This window comes from Betta splendens, chromosome 5, assembly GCF_900634795.4.
Source record: "Betta splendens chromosome 5, fBetSpl5.4, whole genome shotgun sequence".
NCBI classification, from domain to species: Eukaryota; Metazoa; Chordata; class Actinopteri; order Anabantiformes; family Osphronemidae; genus Betta; species Betta splendens.
In genome coordinates this window covers 2,652,945-2,673,505 of record NC_040885.2, presented here as the reverse complement: position 1 = coordinate 2,673,505, position 20,561 = coordinate 2,652,945, and the positions used below count along the sequence as shown (strand labels likewise).

The 20,561-nt window shown below is 46.7% G+C and overlaps 1 protein-coding gene across 1 annotated transcript; it reads left to right on the top strand.

Annotated features, from left to right (window-relative positions):
- Positions 1 to 1,968: 1,968 nt before the first annotated feature.
- Positions 1,969 to 16,739, top strand: rybpb (RING1 and YY1 binding protein b). The gene is made up of 5 exons (XM_029151046.3): positions 1,969 to 2,128; positions 2,748 to 2,873; positions 12,816 to 13,121; positions 13,204 to 13,302; positions 13,636 to 16,739. Exons 1-5 carry the CDS (start codon positions 2,103 to 2,105, stop codon positions 13,883 to 13,885), a joined length of 807 nt encoding a protein of 268 aa, XP_029006879.1. The 5' UTR covers positions 1,969 to 2,102; the 3' UTR covers positions 13,886 to 16,739.
- The last annotated feature ends 3,822 nt before the right edge of the window (positions 16,740 to 20,561 follow it).

The window sequence follows — 20,561 nt, the reverse complement described above, 5'->3', positions numbered from 1 at the left end:
GAGCTTCACGGCCCTTCCCTCCATTAAGCACTTTTTTCCCGAGTTGGCACTTCACGTTGGCACTCGACGTGCGCACGCGGGTCTGAAATTGACCAGTATTGATGTAATTCCTGGGATGCCGGGCAGCGTGTGTCCTCTCCCACTGTGATGATGATGTTTGATGGGCATATTGGTTACAGCAGCGATTGAACCTGTGATGTCTTCCCAACACCAGACCTTACAGCGTTTTTTTATATATTCATGCCCAGCGGCGGTACAACCTCAATCTTCTGCTGTCAGACGCTGAGCAGCTCTCTGGAGTTATTGGGATTCAAGGCTGCCGCTGCGGCGGCTGCTGCGTGCTTCAAACAAACCGCCGTGTGAGACAATGGATGCAGTCAGTTCCAGCGGTTTTGTAGCGCAGGTAAACCGACAGTCTGACGGAGGGTCCCGCTTCCTTTGAATCTACTGGAATGAAACGTACATTTGCTCCCCCCCCCCCCCCCCCCCCCCCCCCCCAGAATTCTTTCAACGCCTCGCTCATTATTTGATTCTGCGCCTTAATGCCGTGCTGTTCAAACACACCTCTCTTATGAATAACGAATGAAGGCTAACTCTTTGTTTTATGTATTTGTCTGTAAGCAATGGAAGCATGTAGCTGATCAAGAAGAGAATAATATGCTTCACAAGTGCAGTTAGTTCTGTTTGCATAGATATTCCTATATGTCTTCTTCATTCTATCAATAAATCAGCCAGATTGTTTTAATATTTTTGGTCTTGATAAAAAAGCACATGGAGCTGCAGGCGTTCCACTTGCCCTACTCTGTGCATTGGCTGCTACATAACTTGCAATTTAAACCAAAATGAAAGAAAAAAAAATCGCACCGTTTTCCCAAGAACTCATTACGGAACCAGTGAAGCAAGGCTTAATGTTGTTTTGACTGAATTGTAGTAGGCCACCGTGATGAAGCTCAATTAGAGCAGCATGCTATGAGCTAAGCAGAGGTAATCACTGGGCGGAGGCCAGGCTTGTGTGAACGCACAGACATTCACCCCGATCAGAAAAAAAACCAAGGGATTCACAATAGGACCTGGAGCCGTGGAGAGCAGCTAATGAGCCTACATGATTCACGCCTGGTCTCCCCCACAGAGCCTCGTCCCGGGCCGAGTGGAGGCGCGCTGGAGGTGCCGCGTTTGCTCCAACACATTCCAATTCTTCTTGCCACGTCCTCTGTCTCTCATTAAAATTGTGAATCAACCCAGAGACTGTGGGCATGTTTATTGTTGTAAAACCAGCCAGAACAACGTCTCCACTAACAGTAAAAGCTGAGTTGTGTTTTAAGTTCAATGTTTTTATAATTCCTTCCCTTGAGGGGGAAAAAAGATTTAAGGAGTATTGTTCCTGAATCCAATGAATTAACATTAAATTACACTGCATGAATATATTTTTAATTAAAGTGTGGGACACCTGTGCTGAAGATTCCACATTATCTCAAGATCATGTGTTTATATCACAGCCTTGGTGCGACTGTGGCATCCTCCCACAGTCCAACAACGCAACACAGTGTGAACATGTTATGTCTGCCATGATTAAGCTCTGTAGCCAAAAGTCTGGCACGCACATATACGAACTCCTGAACTCCTGACGCTGGCAAGATCTCGTATTATTATTTTTGTCATCACAATAAATATAAATAGTAGAATTAATGTGGAGGGTTGCACGTGGCAGGCAGAATGTGATTGATTTGGATATTTTGATTTGCGCATTGATTTATCGGCTTAATTGAAACCCGTTCGGACACGGAGTGTGGTTTTTCTACTCTAGTTCCCACCTAATCTGTATGCGTGCGCGCGAGGCGCTGGGGTCTGTCAAATATCGCTAGTAGTTATTAAAATAGCTTCCAAAATACCCATCCAGACTTTTAAACCGAGGCGCGCGCCGATTGGCTGCGCGCCGGTCACGTGGCGCAGTGCAGTCAGTCGCTGTGCCGTGCCTCGAGCCAGCGCTGAGTGGAGCCTGTCTGCCAACAGCTTCAGCAGCGGCTCTATCAGGATCCTACAACACTCACTGACAATTAAAGGAGGCCCCTTTTTCTTCTTATTTCCGAGGACTATTCTTCACCATGGGCGACAAAAAGAGCCCTACCAGGTAACGCGGCCGCCCACTTTCGATCGACGCTGGTTTTGTTCGTTCGCGGCTCGGTATTTGGATGCGTTTTCCTCTCACGGGGATCGTTTCTCCCTTTTTCAGTTGCTGTGCCACAGCTAGCTAGAATAGTGCAGTCACTATGGCGGCTTCTCGCTCCCTACAACCCAGTCACTTAACAGACAAAGGGAATTTTTTCAGAGGAGACGCCTGGCATTCCCCGAAACGCTCTTTCGCCTCGACGAAGCCTTTTCAACGGCCAATGTCGAAATGGATGTGGTTTGATATTGGTTTTGTTAGCCGACATGCTAAGCTTCGATGCCGAAATTTTTAGCGGCGCTCGCCTGTCCGCTAGCCTAGCTGGCGATACGATCGGACGGTGTGGATAGTCGCCCGCTTCGCCACCGTGGGGATTTATTAGCCGTGGACTTCTACCTGCCCGCGGACTCTAACTGGAAATTAATGACAGCAGCGCCGCCGCCGTGCTTTGTGACGTGCTAAGTAGCTTTGTATAACGCACGGCGAGTTGTGTTTGTCACAATCCCCAGTCCCGGTAATTTATGACATATGTTGGCAGTGTTTCCAAAACTAACTTGACCTTAATGTTTGTGTCGTTTGTAAGGCCAAAAAGACAAGCCAAACAGACCGCTGACGACGGCTACTGGGACTGTAGCGTGTGCACCTTCAGGAACACCGCCGAGGCTTTTAAATGCAGCATCTGCGATGTGAGGAAGGGCACATCCACAAGGTAACGTAGCGCTCCCCCCGCTCTCTCTCTCTCTCTCTCTCCCCTCTCTCTCTCTCTCTCTCCCCTCTCTCTCTCTCCCTCCCTCTCGTCTGAGCGTCTCGTTTCCCCGTGCTTGACTGGATGCAGCGGCAATGCATCGCAATTTATGGGGATGACAACTTTGATCGACAGCCTATTTGTCTGCGCGCGAGCGGGGACTTGTTGATGGACAATCCTGCGCACGTCTCCTGTCGCCGCCCGGATTGTCCGTAGTTTCTCGCCTTTTGCGACGAACACTGGACCGCTTCGTGCGTTCGTCTAGGTAGGCTGGCTGCTTCACTCGCCAGAGGGGGCGGGGGGGGGGGCGTACTTGGTGATGGCTGTACAGCTACGGTGCATCAACAGAGCATGGGCTCAGGAGCTGCCTCGTTTCGTGCAGCGGAACAGGGTGAATGGATGCACCTACCTGTAGGATTGCAGCTTGTCTGAATGCTCCGAGACAGAAAGATCCTGGAGGAGAAGAGCTGTAAGGTGAGAGGTTTGGGTAAATGCAAAGCTTGACGACAACTTCATAGATGTCTCCAAACGTATTTATTTTTCCGTCAGACCCTTTTCCACCTGGTCGTGTAGTTTGTGCCTAATTTAAAGTAAGTGGATGAGGCGAGCTGCCCGTTTTTCCCCCAAAACTTCAAAATCTGTTTAGTCTTTGAAATGTCATTCCAGCTATGATTTGTCTATGATTAGTCATTTTCAAAACTCTTAAGTGCCATCAACTTCACAGAAAAAAAAGTCAGATTAATCATTTCATCATTTTTTTGCATGTCCCCGACCTTTCCCCAAAGCTGAACTGTGAATAGATATTGTGATGTCAGCAGAAGGCAGTGTCTTATGGGAAACTGAGATGAAATCACTGTGTAGCCTGAATATCGTGACGGGATTCCCTTTCGTTTTTGTGTGTTCTGACGCTTCCTCCTTCTGTGGAATGTTTTGCGATAAGTTGCGTCTGCCACAGTGTGAGTTTGTTTGCTCATGTCATCAGTTGCGTGATGAGTTGTAAAGCTGGATGAGTCATCTGTGGGTTTGTTGACAAGTCCCCTGCACTAACCTTTCCAGCTATGGTTTTACAATGAGTGGCTCGACTGACACCCCGGCCGCCCTGCCGCAAACAAGCGGATCACAGTTGATGCTGGTTTACTGAGAATCCTAAAGATTGAGCTCGGTCCTAATTGTCTGGCTCCCCTCCCCCCATGATCCTTTCCCAGCAGCGTTTAGCTTAAGACCACAGCTGATGATGCAGACCGAGCGTGCTGCGCGAAAGCAGGAAGTGGATGGCAGCGAGCTTGCCATAGCCATGCTGCCGCTGTGCTTTGGCAACAGCCCAGTTGCCTCTGTTTGGTAAATGGGAGTGTATGACATCATGGTAATTAACCTTACATTAACGCAGCGTTATAGTTGTGGAGCTGCCTGTTATTTTAATGAGTACTAATTAGTTGTCTTTTCATTACTGTTTGATGTATTCTGGCAAAGAGTGGAATAAGGCAACATGCTTTCAGCTAAATGATTCACATGTAAGGCTGTGTGGATGCTTGTCTTTCTGCTTTTATCCAAGGTTTTGCTTTAAAAAATCTTTTGGTGTGTGTGTGTGCGCGCACACTAATTAGTTTCCTTCTGCTAGTCCATCAAAACACAAATTTATACGACATTTAAATCCTTTTTGTTGATAAAGTAATAGGTGAGTTTTTGTATCTGGGGTAAATGTCATTTGTGACTAGATTGTATATAAGTCACGGAGGATTGTTGCGTGTGTGGTGTAATTATATCAGCTCTTTTACATAGTCACATTTAGCAGTATAGTTTTCTCTGGGTTCTTGGTCAGTGGTGAGCTGTATGGAGCATCTTTGAAGATGGATGCAGCTGAGGTTGTGCACAGCACCATAGTGTTTAACACATACCTCTGTATTATAAAGATGTTACAGCAGGCACCAGTTTAGTGGTGTGGTATCTAACTGCAGTTAGAGTCATTTACAAGTTATTTCTCATCTTACATTGATTTGAAGCTTAGATGAATATATGCAACTCTTGAATCATGATCTGATTCACTGACCCCAGTAGCTGTTTCTAGAGGGTTTGATGGGGAATAACATGATTTACAGTGATTGACTCCACACTCCAGTGAGTGTTGAATCGTACCCCGTCAGCGGTGTGTAACCGAAGTAACCGTTGGCCGTACGCTTCTTATTTGTAGATATGAAGGCAAGAATTTGTGTTAATGGGACCTGTGGCATCAACATGCAGAGACCCAGTTCTCCCCAGCTGAGTGCAGCCTGTTGACCCAGTCCATCTCAGTGATGTAACATGATCCCCAAGTAGGTTGAAGCTAGTCTCAGTACTCCCCTTTTTGCACCTGACATCACTGTTAATCTGCAAGTGGCAGTACCACAAGTGTTTTTGTCTCTGCAATCAGTGTCTGCCTTATGTGGAGGTTTTGCATTAGCGTCCCCTGTGATGTGCATCGTATTTAAATGTTCCTGGCACCTGAACTGTATCGCTGTTTAAACGTGACACCGTGTTGCTGTAGATCAGCTTGCTTTGTGGCAGTGTTTGGTATGCACTTCTGGCGGCCCTGGGCCCCAGGGAGAAACCATTAGGAGCTCTCTAAAGTTGATTGATGGTAGGGATCAGAGAAAGTCTTGAGGTAGCTCCGTCTTTGGCTGCTGTGCTGTTATCTGTGCGCTGTTGTTGTGTTGTCAACCATTTTAAGTAGCTTCCATCTGTGCTTTACATAAAACAGAACAAATGAGCGTCTTACTTGTTAGCAAACTGCAATGCTCTGATTTGGCTAAATAAGAAAAACTTAAATGCATTTGAATCTCAGACTGCTGCAAGGAACCAAAAAATGATAGACTCTGTGTACAACAATGAGATTCACAAAGATGTCAAGACCTAGTTGCACACAGCTAGACTTGGATTTTAATCCACTGTCTGGGTCTTTGTCTGTGTGGAGTTTGCATGTTCTTATAACACTTAATAATAATAATTGAACTTTACTGATCCCACATTGGGGAAATTAACCTGTGCATTTTCACCCATCCGCCCAGGGAGCTATTGGAGTCTTACTCAAGGACACACTTGGTCCTCTGGTGGGCTTGAGCCAACACTCTACCTACTAAGCCACACAAGCCACTTCTGGTGCATGCGTGAGATTCTTCACATAGTCCATGGACACGCACTTAGGTTAATTGGTGGTTGTGAATTGGCCGTAATGGTGAATGAAAGTGTCGATTGTTGTCTTTATTCATGTCATCCCTGTGACAGACTGGTGACCTCTCTGGGGACAAACCCACCTCTTGCCCAAGTACGGTGCTGCCATGGAAAGTTCTGTAGGATAGTGAATGGATGGAAGTCAAAAATAAAGCCAAGTAGAAAATGACTTTAATAATAACAGTTTGTATTTTAAAAATACAGAAATCAACATTAAACATGAATGTAATATCTGTTTAATTTTCCCGGAGAACAAATATCCACCCGTCAAATATTGACATTGCTGAATTTATGTCAAATAGAAACACAATATTCTCATACATTGTGTACATTTTATGCTGCTGTGTTGCCGTCAGTAGCCTTTGTTGTAATTAAGTGAGACCATGTTGTCAAAACAAGTCCTTTACTGTAAGCACCGTCGCAAATTTGCAGAAGTCAAACGGGGACAGTTGCTGTAATACGTATGGGATTCAGTAGATCTTTCCAGCATGTTTTGCATTTCGCCTGTGGTCGTCTAATAAGAGCAGATGGGAAACCTTTGAATCCACATTTTTATATGTTGCAGGCAGCGCTGGTAGGATGCCCAGCCCTCAGGCTGCAAGTTGGTAGCTGGGCCAACAAAACGGCATCTCTTTTTCTCACCCTCCCTCCCCGTTTATCAATCTCTGTGGAGGCTGCACAATTATTGGGAAATGATTGCTGTGTGTGTGTGTGTGTGTGTGTGTGTGTGTGTGTGTGTGTGTGTGTGTGTGTGTGTGTGTGTGTGTGTGTGTGTGTGTGTGTGTGTGTGTGTGTGTGTGTGTGTGTGTGTGTGTGTGTGTGTGTGTGTGTGTGTGTGTGTGTGTGTGTGTGTGTCTCTCTCTCTGTCTCTTACAATGATGGAACAGAGTCATTATAATCTGTGGATTCTTCCACTGTCACATTAAGGCAAATTGTCTAGGATAATGGAATTACATAAGAGGGACATGCTGGCGCTCAATTTGTATCTGCACTTCCTCACCCACCCCCCCGGCCCCCGCACTAGCCCCCACTTAGAGGAAACTGCTTTTGCTTATCCAGCATTATCAGCATCTGCACTAAAACCCTAAGCACAAGCGGGTAGTACTAATCTTTACATGTTAATTGGCGGATTTAAAAGTTCTTAATTACTTCATGGGATTTGGCAGAGTACGGGTGATTAAATACAATAGCCAATTTGGCAATCTGACAGAAAACGGAGAAATGTTGAGAGCTGCTGAATCGCGGTCTCCTCCCATTCAGGGAAAAATATGAGGCAAGTGAATGAGTGTGACAATGAGGGAGTGAGGCCTCTCAGGAAACTACAGGAAAAGCACATGAGGTAAAGGAGAAAGGGAGTTGCTGAGTATGGTGTCACGTCACGCTGCTAAGGCGTAAGAAGGGAATAGGGCGAATAAGGACAAGGAGCGAAACTGCGGCGAAGCAGAGGCATGCAGGATCTGGACATTTGTGTGCGTTGTGTGTAAAGGGGGGTTTGCTGCAAGGGGTGTGTGCTTACTCAACCAAGAGTCTCCAGGGGCTAAAGCAGATTGAAGCACATCATTACCGAGGGAGGGAAATGCTGGACAGTTGCTTCTTTTTCCACCAGCACCACTAAGCAGGGTTAAATGAACAACACCATCTGACTATCTTTCTTTTCTAGTAGTTTAAGCCATACAGTAGAAAGAAGCCTTAGCCCAGAAATAATCAGTGTTGTGTATTTAAATCCTGCCAGTAGTAATTAGCAGAGGCTTTGACCTCTTGGTGTCAGGTTTCCCTACTTGTTGTTCTGGTCTGCTGCTGAGATGTTGTTCTTTTTTGCTCTTGTTGAACATTAGCGCCTGCTGAGCTGGTGTACAGTTCCCTGTGGTAATGCTGCTTCACGATTTGCTGTGCAAACTCACACCAGGCTCTGTTTATACTGAAGCCTGCGAGTAGGGAAATCGCCGGACCCGGCTGCTCAGGTCGAGAACAGAGGAAAGGTGACACAACGCAGTGATGGAGAGAAGAAGAACAAATGAGCGGCGCAGAGTAAAGTGTGCAACGACTGTCAGTCTCCTCAAAGCCTGACAATTTATCATGTAGAAGAAAGCCTTGTCAGCGTGCAAGTGAAATGTTTTTTTGTTAGACATCATAGACATTTTCTATTTTAGTTCCTCTGTCACAGACCACCTTTTGGTGTTGCTAATATCTGCTTTACTCATTGGCTGAGACAGACTGCAGGCAGCCAGGCTTCTTACGGCTGTCAGAAGAAGCAGAAAAAGCAGCACAGCGGCCAGATGTGCAGACACTACGCTATTGTGTAGAAAAATTGACATGTTTTCAAGAGATTTCCCCGATTTCCTTTGCTCCGTCCAGCACTCGGCACTGCAGACTCTAAATGTCACTGCCGACTGTTTGAGGATAAGGTGCAGGGAGATGTTTTCCTCAGAGCCCCCTGTGCATATAGACAGAACATCTAACAGAACCTAATGGAAATATTGTGGTGGATGAGGTATTGGAGACGGGGGGGGGGTAAAGTGACCGTAACATTAAGCCCTCAAAATCCTGACCTGAAGGGACAGTTGAAAAGATGAATGCTTAATGCCTCTGGTGCTCAGTGGAAGTGAAGTGAGAAGCATTATGGCCCCAGGCTGCTCTTCAGGTGCTATCCTCATTCTGCCTGCTCACACAGATTACTCCACCTGGGATAGCTGGAGGAAACAGCGCTTCAGGCTCTGACTGATCAACAATGAGGTTACAGAAGTCCTGCAGTCCAGGGGTATTTATATCACTGGTCATTTAACAGTAGAATATTACAATCAGTAGACAAGCATAAAGATGAACCTAGGGGATGTATTTGAATTTGTTCAATTCAAAACGCATCAAACAGGGGCTGAGCACTAAACATTGACTTTATTTAACATAGCTGCACAGGGAGGCAGCTCTGGTCCAAATTCTGCTCCAACACCTCGTTAGGATGCATATGAGTGTTGACACTGATGTGTTATAGAGCCAGCCCAACATGGGGCAGTATCATTGTCAAACCTGTGGTGTTGGCACATGCTGGATCAGAGTAAAGCCTGGCTGAAAGCTGTGATGAGCTCTCAGTTCTAGGTGGGGAGAATCAGGCCAGTAGGCAAGAACCACAGAGTCTGGTTTCATTTTATTCACATGTGGTTATTTACAGAGTCTGAAAGAGAGCAGGTGAAAAGTCAGAGCTGTCTGCCTGCTTGTCTAGCTGTGTCTGCCTGTCTGTCTGTGTCTGTCTGTCTGCCTGCTTGTCTAGCTGTGTCTGCCTGACTGCCTGCCTCTCTGTCTGTTTCTGTCTGTCTGTCTGTCTGTCCGCCTGTCTGTCTGTCTGTCCGCCTGTCTGTCTGTCTGTCTGTCCACCTGCCTGTCTGTCTGTCTGTCTGTCTGTCTGTCTGTCTGTCTGTCTGTCTGTCTACCTGCCTGTCTGTCTGCCTGCCTGCCTGCCTGTCTGCCTCTGTCTGTGTCTGCCTCTGTCTGTCTGTCCATCTGTCTGTCTGTCCGTCTGTCCGCCTCTCTGCCTGTTTCTGCCTCTCTGCCTGCCTGCCTGTCTGCTTGTCTGCCTCTCTGCCTGTCTGCCTCTCTGCCTGCCTGCCTGTCTGCCTGCTTGCCTGGCTGCCTGTCTGCCTCTCTGCCTGTTTCTGCCTCTCTGCCTGCCTGCCTGCCTGTCTCTCTGTCCACCTGCCTGTCTGTCTGCCAGCTCCACTTCGCTCAGCTGTCTGCCACAGCATTCACTCGGCCTAGCAGGAAATAATTGCTTGTCCTCCACACAGCACTTCAAACAAAAGAGCGGTGTTAATGAGGGCTTTCCTGCGCCTCTCTGTTTCTCTATCACGCTCTCCATCTCTCGCTCATTCCCTCTTTTCACGCTCTCTTCATTAAGTGCTTGGCTTCATTGTTTTTTGGTTTCTCTGGAATACGTTCCTCACAAACAGCTTCAGCTTCTGCCGCCCGTCGCTGGTAAGAGCATCATCCAGCCGAGGTGTGTGTGTCTCCCTCCCTGGGATGGTTGGGGCTGAATGGCTCAGTCTTAACTATGGGTGTCAGTTTGACTGAATTAGGAGCTTTTAGGCATGATGATAGTTATTTCAGGGCATCCCGTAGAGGAGTCTCCCCACTCTTCCCTCCCGCAGACGGTGGAATTTAGGGGCACGCAGTGGAGGAACTGTCAATCATGGTCTATTGTTGTGCAAAGGGGGGGTAATATGCTGTAAGCCTTCACAGTGGGGAATGATTCAACAGAAGGCTTTACACACTTGACGGACACGTTCACGCGTGCGCAATCTCTCTCAGTCTTGCTCTCTCTCTCTCTCTCTCGCGCTCTCACTCGCTCATATATTTCTGCAATTAACCTTTGGGTGTGATTCTTGGTCCTGATCTTACTTGTTACTTCCTTGGATTTTTGTAATATTTTAATATGGTTGTTTAATTAATTTAAAAATATGGTCCATTATTCATTTTATAAATGCAGTGCATTTTCAACCATGTTTCCTCCGCCTTTTACCAGATGCAGGTGGCAGGCACACGCAGTCATGCAGAATCTCTAGGCTAACCACTACGTGTTGTCAATAAATAAATAATCGGGCACAGCAATAGGTTGCCTCGTGGCCGGCTTACAGCTGGCACTGAATCACTGCTGACTCCCAGGGCCGCCCGTGTCTGCCGCCACCGCTGCCGCAGACACAAATCTCAAGCTCTCTCCAAGAGCTCAGTACCACGACAGCACGGAGAGTTAATCAATCCATCAGTCAATCAATCCGTCATTCATTCACCACCTTCTTAGCCACCAGCTTTAAGTTTCAAACTGAATTATTTCTGGTGCCTTCAGATGCCATCTGCGTTTGCAGTCTGTTTACTCATGGCTACAGATTAGACAGGCTAAGTGGTTACTTACTTACATTGCTGCTTTTCCAAAACTTGCATTTGTTACGGTTTGTTCGTGTCATGTTGACAGTTTTCCACCAGATCACTGGAGGAGGAGCGACCTACTGGTTTCACATGGGGTGGATTTTTGTATTGTGATAATGGCAGACAAATGTAACGGTTAGTTCACCATGAGGATATTTGCTCAATCTAAAACCTAGTGACGGCTGCAGAGGGCAGCAGGTAGGCTTTGGAGAACCACAGCAGCTAATGAAAACTGGACCGGCAGCCCAGGGCTCATCAGCATTCGCCACAGCTGGTGTATTGATTGGGGAGTAGTGCAAGCATTACGACATGATGCTCTATTATGTCTTGATTGATTGCCTTGTGATCGGCAGCACGCCCTCACTCCCTCCTCAAGGGGAACCCCGTTCTCTCCATAATAGTCTGCAGCAGGACAATACTGAATGTGCCTAATGGGGAAGTTGGGAAAAGAAGAGTTGTCGGACAAAATGGTTAAAAGTTGTAATCTGCTTAAAGATGAAGGAGGGAATCGAAATGAGTCGTGCATGATGGAAAGGCAGAAAGATGAACTGGACTGACTGCAGTATTGCCTAATTGAAACATTGAGGCTAACCACTTGAACAGCTGCCTGGAAACCAGGCTTCACAGCAAGCCACTGAAATCAGTGTCATCACTCTGACAAATTAATGAGCTTTCCTTTTTGCCACGAGTTTGCTTTCAGACATGTTTCACTGTAACCCAACAGCAGTTTTCACAGAGAGACTCATTTTCTAGCAGTAACGCTCAGATTGAGTTTACAACCTGACCACAGGTCTCCTAATACAGTCGTGGGGATCAAGGGCCCTCCTCTAACTGCTGGGGTATCACTCAACTCCCCCTGCCAACACTGAATTGGGTTTGGACGGGTTGTGTATACACAGCCAGCTAGTGTAACCGTTCCTGCTGAAAGGCCACCGAGCCGTGCCAGGCTGTTTGTTTGCACGCTAAGCTTTTCAAGTGCATGTTTGTGTGCAAGTGTACTTGTGGTTTACTCCTCAGCGTGCCCAACGCTGGCCTGTTATTATCCATGTTGCTGGCTGCAGTTTGGTCTCGGCTGAGTCGGAATTTCTACTGCAGTCATCCTTCCCTTTCCCCTGTGGTCCCCTGTGACCAGATGCCGCCAGCTGGTGTCTGTTATGCTGCAGGTGTGCTGGCTCATGCCATTTGATTCTGGGGTTGCAATTTACCTCACTTTTTTTTCTTAGATTCTGGTTATCTGTCCTGGTGTAAAATGCTGCTTCTGTGTTTGTTGCATTTCAGTGGTGGCTACACCACAGATGCAAGTTTTGTGTGACTCCTTTTAGAATAGCCATCAGAGTCTTTGATGTTACTTGAGATATTAATCTTCCTTGCTTGTGTCTAAGAAATATCAAAATAAGAGGTTAACTTTGTGTTTACGTGTTTGCCCATATGACAGAAAGGAGACAGGAGAGCTGCTGGTGAGCTCAGTGAGTGGAACACTGACACCACTGAATCTCCTTCTGTGACAAATGGGGCCATCGCTTCAGTATCAGATTAGAAAACCTAAGTGATGTGCTGCAAATGTCCCACCTTGTGTTCTTCTGCATTCATTTTATCACAGCCGCGAGCTAACGAGCTAAACGATTAGCGTTTAAACAGAGCCGCTCCAACAGGAAGTGGTGGCGTAAACCTGCCCCGCAGCAGCACCTGTGCCGGCCTTCAGGTTCAGCCGCCGCTCTCCGTCAGCAGCAGTTGCGCTCGCGCAGCTACGAGGCTAATGCTCGTTTGTGCCTTGGATCTTTTCCACAGAAAACCCAGAATCAATTCCCAGCTGGTCGCGCAGCAGGTGGCTCAGCAGTACCCGATGCCTCCCCCGCCGAAGAAGGACCGCAGGGAGAGAAGCGAGCGCATGGACAAGGAGCGCCCGATTGGAGAAGGAGAACGCGCCAACAGCGACGGGCGCCCAGAGCTGGAGCGTCCGGAGACCGTAGGTCCAGAGGTGGACACCCCCGAGCAGGAGAAGAGCGATATGGAGCAGCCCATCAAAGATAAACCCGACAGAGAGAAGGAAATCAGTCCAGCTGTCACGAAGAAGCCCAACAGCAAAAAAAACAGGTCAGTGTACATGTCGCGGTTTCACTCGCCCCTTGTTGTCCTTAGATTTTCCTCACCTGTATGACTTCGTTGTCTCCCTCAGACCTAAATCAGACACCCATCAGAGTTCTCCCAGCGACAAACACAGCATACAGTCTGGCAAATCAGCAACCAAGACCAACAAGAACTCTCACATCTCCAGGTGTGTAGCTCTCTCTCTCTCTCGCTCTCTCTCTCTTGTTTTTTTTGGCAGAACACATGGTTTCACATCACGTGACCATGCGGCACTTCTTTTTAGAGGAGCGCACGCAGCACAAGGCTGGTGGGAAACCTTGAATGATTCACAAATGATCTTTTTCACTAAACACCCACTCTCACTTATACACTTGTTCTGACTGTTCATGTGTCACCCGATGAATTGAGCAATTTGGTGTAACCACCCCCACAGTTCTGGCAGCCTCCTGTTGTTGTTGCTCACATGTACACTTTGGTCAACATTTCTGGTTATTAAGGTTTGTGTCCCTGCCTCCCTCAGGCCCAAACTGAAGAACATTGACCGGAGCACTGCCCAGCAGTTGGCCATCACAGTAGGGAATGTGACGGTTATCATAACAGACTTTAAGGAAAAGACCCGCTCCTCCTCCACGTCCTCATCCACCATCACTTCCAGCGCGGGCTCTGAACAGCAACACCAGAGCTCCGGCTCCGAGAGCATGGACAAGAGCTCGTCACGCGCCTCCACACCCAAAGGAGATCTCTCTGTGGGGCACGATGAGTCATTCTGAGATCCCACTCCTGCGCCAACAAGCCCCCCTCCCCCCAACCCACTGCTTGTCCTCACCCCGATCCCTCCCTATGTTTTATGGACACTATGGATCCTATAGGGGGAGAAATTTCAGCCTTCGCACCGCTGCCCTGCCTCCATTCCATGATCACCTTCGGATGCTTGGATAACCTGGCTGACTCTAGGGAGCAGTGCGCCTGTCGAGGAAACACACACTCTGCTTGGGGACCTTTCCCTGTGGTTCCACCCGTGGCACAGGCAAGGAGAGCTGGGCTACAAACAAACACTCCCACCCCCGTCCTCCCCCGCGGTAGCATCCAGACACTTGTATGTATTGTTTTATATTTGTACGTGGATGTGAGGCCAAGTCGACATTTTCTTTGTTTGTTTTTGTAAAGAAGAATTCTCCTCTGGGCACAATAACCACAATCATTTTAATAACTTTAATCTATTATTACCCTTATTTATTACCTGTTGCACCTGTATACTTTGGTATTCTCCTTTTTTTATGTTGAAGCTTTGCTGTGTAGCTCTGCCAATCGATTGTTCCTTCAGTGTTTTTATTGCAGTTTGATGATGACAGGACAAGAGTGGAGTCGCAGACAGACGCACACATCCCATAGAGACACAGACACACACCTACACACACCGACACACACACTGGTGCTAGATACACTGTGAAGCAGTTTTGCAGGTCTGGGATTGACCATTCACTTAATGTGACAAAGTGCTGAAGAATCAAATTCTCATTCACTTTTTTTAAACCAAACTGTCTCACTCTGGACACTGTCTCTTCGTTCTGTGCTGGTCAGCGTGCAACAGAAGGTCACCTAGAGTTCAGTCACCTGACTTTTCCAACTGTTGATTGTCTACGATTTATTATGCTATAGCAGATCCTCTTATACAGTATCTTATGTCCTCAACTGTACAGTGTAGGCTCTTGTGTAAAACACTAAAAAGCTGTTGATATCTTCTCATTCCGAACTTCTATTGAGTTTTCTGGCTGAAGGCAGAACTCTCCTCTCTCCATTCTTTCATTCTTGAGCCAGGGTTTATTTTAAACTTCATTTTATTTTATTTTTTTGACTAAAGAATGGTTACATGCAGTTCCACTTGGTGAGACCATACTGAACTGTATAAAAATAGACCTGTTGTGTGAAGCTATCGTAAGATTTGGTTTCTCTTTGGTTGTGGTCGAATCTCCATCATCTCAACACGATCCCACAAAACAAGCGCAAACATATGACCAATTTCCAGATTCAATTGTTTTTATTTTTGAATAATTTAAGACTCCTGTTATTGAAGGCAAAAATATTGCAGTAGTTAATAGAGTTCAAATGCTCTTTCAATTTTTTGAACAGCAAGGTTTATTTAAGGTTTGTATTCACTTTCACCTTAGCTGATACTAGACCAACATAATTTCCTCTTAACTGTATGAAATTGTATAAAGAATAAATGTGTATATGATATCTTAGTTTTATTTATTGAAGGACCAAAGGAATTTCATAATGACATGATACATAGACAGATTAATAACAATTTGAAATGCAATTATCTAATGTGTGAGATGAATAACAGTTTAAATAAAGACTAATATAATCCATGTAAATGGTGTTCTTCTTGTCCACTTGGCTCAGTGCACAGCTGAATCGGGTCAGAGGACTGAGTTGCACAGCATTACTGGCTCAGGTGCAGCCGAGAAGGGCTCTGGTTCTGCTGGGCCGAAGACTTTGGCCTCAGCAATGCTCACTCTACTCGACCACTGCAGCACAAGCAGCAGCCCCCCCCCACCCCCACTCACTAACTAAGCTGCTCCCAGAACAACTAAAAACCATGCTAACATGTCCCAGAAAACTCTCCAGAGCTCACATATGAATCATAATCCCACGTGTTGTAAGCAACGTTTGTGTTCCTAACCACTTCCTGCGCTGAAGCCATGGTTAATATGTAATTATGTACTTTACTACATACCGATATAAAACCAGTGTTCAGAACAATGCAGGCAATGCAATGTGAATATACCCAAAACAGCGAGTCTGTGGGGTCAGAGGGGAAAACGTGTCCAATTTGAAAGCTTTCCTTTGTAATGCAATCTAAAGAAAACAGGCCTAACGAGCCATCTTTTCACCTGCCTTACCACCTTCACGCCAACACAAGGGATTCATTGTTAAATTATTGACAAATGTCCATTTGCTGACTATATGAATTATTGCTTGTATATAGGATTTTAAAAAAAGTTCAAAAGCAGACACTATGAAAAATGGCATTGGAGCTGACGTCTTTTGTTTCTTGTTTTCCTTTTCGCGCAAGCAGTTCTGTTCTTGTGTGCGACCAGTAACCTTAATTTACTGTGTAAAGATGGTTACATTTTTTAGCTTTGTTTGTCAGAGACCCAATTATAGAATGCTTGTTTACTGACTGTATATGTTAAACGTGAATTTCCAATTAAGTGTATTATACGAACCCATTTCTTCCTATAACAATGTCTTGTACGATGCTTTTAAACTTAATGCTTGGTTTTGAAAAAAAAGAAAAAAAAATGTAGGGACAGTACAATAATCCATTCTTTGTTTAACCCAGCTTCAGTTCTTTATGATTTTTTTAAATTCTAGCTGATGTGTCATTGTTTTCCCTTGTGAAATGGTCACATTCTGTTCCTGGTGTGGAAACGTACGCATCATTCTCAGCGGATCGCGGCTCCTTGTCTAGCTTATAATGTTGAAATACTACATGTTTCTGGCATGTGCACGACTTTGCGCTTACAGGCTCTCCTGATCATTCTCCTCCGCTTCAGATAGAAATGTCTATTTATGAATTTTGCTTGTAGTTTTTCACAAATAAAATTGTCAAAAGTACCTGTTTTCCGCTCCCTGTGCTTTGTTACTTCACTTGAGCTGAAACGTGCTAGAAATCTGGAGGCTGCGTTTACAGTATCGCACACCAGCAGGTTTGTGTGTGTCTGACTGAGTGGACTATTGATTGCGATGCCTCTAAGGAGTGTGTGTTGTGGAAGAGGAAGCCACCCAAGTGCAGTCACACATGACATGAGGGAGCCCTCACAGTGACAATAGCTTTCAATCATGTCTTCCTCCAGAGGCCTGATGGCAGCGCACTCATGCACCAGCTCAGAGATGCACTTTCCATGAATAATCTACACATAGATATGGAAAGAAGATAACTATCAGTTTAAAAAAGGCAAAGATGTCTTCAACTCGTGGGATATAATTGTTGATTGGAGGGACTTAGGTTATTATGAAGCAAAACTTTCATATAAGTATGAAAGACACTGCAGACAGTGCTCAAAGCTTAAACTGATAGACCGAAGGACCAGACACTTTAGCCTGTGTTTAATGTGTAACAGGACCCACACTGCTTGTTGCCACTTCCTCTCAAATGTGATGTTTCAGACACAGAAACAGCCACAGTTGTCAGACTGCAGTCAATGGGAAGATCATGGTGTGACAAATATCAGATCAAGTATCAAAGGCCGAGTCCCACTGACAGAGGGCTCTGCTTTCTGCCGTAGTTCCTTGAAAGAATCATAAAACAATTTGTTCATGTAAATATTATCTGCTGCAGATGTTGCATCACGATTCTTAAGTTCGGTTGAAGGTTGTGGACAAACGGTGACTTTGAGCTTAAACAGACTTTCATAAACTTAGTGTTTTTTATTTAAAGGGTTCAGTTCAACAGCAGTTCCGGTCCGTGCAGGTTTTCAGTATTCCGCCCACCTCTGGCTGCATTTCAACACGTAACCTTGAGCCCTGGCATTCCTGCTTTAAAGACACCACCTTGAGGGATGATTTAGGTATATCTTGAAAGAAAACTACTTTCAAGTCATTTCCTTAAGTATCAGGAAAAAAAACCCAGCCCAGGGTGTTTTTCAAGCTATAAAGCAAAACTGTTGTTTGTTGAGATGCAGTAAAAGGAAGATGTTGGCTTTTTGAAGATGCTATTTGGACGTTTGTTTGTCAGGTCCAAAGTCCATCCTCAAATACGGTGAGAGTATCCAACGAGAGCAGGCAGCATGTCAGTAATCCTCCAGTGGATTTATTGGAAAGCTTTGAAGCAACTGGGACGTTTATGGTGCAATATTGGCATCAAACAACACAAGGGAACCACCCTCCTCCACTTTTAATCCGCCTTGAGGCAAAAGAGCCGCAGACCAAAGCCTCCTGCCCACGTCAGCTGTCATTCGGGTCAAGGTGCGTCCAGTGCACGTGGGTCCAGCCAACCCCTCTGCCAGACGGAACCGGGGCCACGAGGAAGCGTCCAACATCTGCACGTTTACATGAAAAGGAAATCGGGAGCCTTCACGCAGAACGTTGGCAGCGAGCGAGACGGAGACTTCCCCTAAAACCACAAGATTCTGTGAAGTTTACAGTGGCGCCTCTGCTCGTGAGCCGGAAACACAGAGGAAGACGGGCGATGTCTCATCAGCACCGCAAGCGTCGCTTCACTGCTGTGTATTTTTGCCAGCCGGCCGCCAGTGAGAGGCAAATTCTGGTGAGTCATTTCATCCCGTTTATATTCACCGCGCGCTTTCACTCTTTCTATCAAGCCGATCTCAGCAGATGATATAGAATTTGGGGGGGGGGGGGGGGGGGGGGGGGGTTACTCAGGAAAACGTAACTTTTGCGAAGTGAAATTTCGGATGAATGTGAGAACTTTGATCACAGATCTCACTACTGTGATTAGTCAGCGTTTCCAGGAAGATGGGAAATAACACATCTGGGATTTCTCGTTGTTCGCCGATCGTTAAAACGGCAGCAAAGTTGAACAACAACAACAACAACAACTCAGGCAATTGACTCACTATTTCCAGTGGATCAGTCTGAGTGTGGAATATTATACATCATCGTGGATATGCACACTTGAAAACGCGTATGCAGCGGCGGAGCCATTCAGAATGAGCTGCCAGTGTTTCCTCTTCGAAACAGGCTCTGGTCATCTGCTTCTTCCGTAAAGAGGCGAGGGGTGAATGAAGCTGCTCGAATGTGTTTTTTTTTAATTAAGCTTGATACCCTAAAAGAAAGATTTCACATAAAATGTTCATAAGATTCACACCGTGAACGTCTATCAGTCAAGGGGACGTCGAGATCTTGGCCACGCGCCGCTGTGTATAACTGTGGCTCGGCGGTAATGACAGCTTATTTCTAAAATGTCTATTTATGTCCGTACGTCTGAATAAAGAGTCCTGAGCTGTACATGCTTTATTGGTAATAAAGATGTCTCAGTCAGACTCCGTTTCACACTACAACCCACTGGAGCTCAGGCGCGAGCTGTGGGATCTCTGCGCGCTCTACGGGGGAAGCTCCAGCCGCAGCCCTGATTAGTCAGCGCCGCTCAGCCACGAGCTCCATCCCGCCGACGGGATCAACGCAGGTCTGTAAGCAACCCGTCGCCGGGCCTCGTGCGCCGGGTCTGCTCCGACGGGACCGAACCGGAGTCAAGTCAGATGGATTTTAACAGTGCCCCCTCATCTGTCTGCTGAGATCAAATCTCCCAGTAAAAGCCCAATGATAAAGGATTTATTGAGCAGCAGCCTCAGTGCTCATAAAGTGGAACAGTAAATCTCTGTTGAAGAACTCTTTTTTCTCCTCTCTGACTGTGGGAGAACTTTTTTTCCATTCTTTCCGCTGCGTGTTTTCTTCCCAGCCTGCGCCAGGAGCCGAAGAGGAGAAACCTCCGCTTACGCGCAGCCCTTTGCACCTTGGAGTGTTTGACATTAAGCCCCTCTTTTTGTGAAGGGGATCACAATTGCCGGAGATATCGCCCCCTTTGTTATCATCCGCCGCTCGTCAAGATGATACAAGATAATGAGGATCTTTCTGTAACCTGAGCGCAGGAGGGAGGAAGGGAAGTGAGCGTGCGCGCGCATGTCGAATATGTGTGTGCGCGCGCGCTGCAGAGGTATAACGAGCACGCTTAAGGATGGAGTGAAGGTAAATTATTGATAACCTCTGCCGCCTCGTGGACCTTAAGAGGCTTATAAAACAGCTTCACCCGCAGGTCAGACACTCAGCCACTGATACGCGTCGCGGCGCGGCGCCCCCGGGGCCCGCTCGCCTTCCGACACGGCGTAGACGCCGCGCTCGCATCCATTAAACACGACCGCCGCGGGGCTTGTTTGGTTCTGGAGCCAGCGGGCAGCCATGAATCAGCGTTGGTTTTCAGGCCTCGAGACTGAACACGGAATCAGGGAGATTACGCCAACGTCGGCGCAAATAAATCCTTAAGCTGCGCCGCCGCTCGTGTTGTTGCGGCTTGTGGTTGTTGAACGCGGTCTCCTCTCCTTTAACGGGGCCGCATTACTCCATCATTTAGGCTAATTGCCTCCGAACAAATGGTTTCTTGCTGCCTGTCAGCGTTCAGTGTATAATCATTTTTGACCTACTCGCCGAACTCCGTCTTTTAAGTATATGCACTGTATAATATTTGCCCTACTTAATAATTAATTGCACCAAATTGCGTGGGATGCCCCATCCATTTAATCAGTGCGGTTGCACGGCCCAGTGGAGTCAGATAAGGATCAGAGCTGGTGGAAGTGGACGTGCAGCGCAGTGACGAGAACGCGGAGACGTGAGACGTAGGACGGAAGCTTGAAGCGGAGCGGCGGCTAATTCACACGGAAGGGAGCCCGCTGAGGCGGCGTGGGCGTCCTGATCACGGTGACA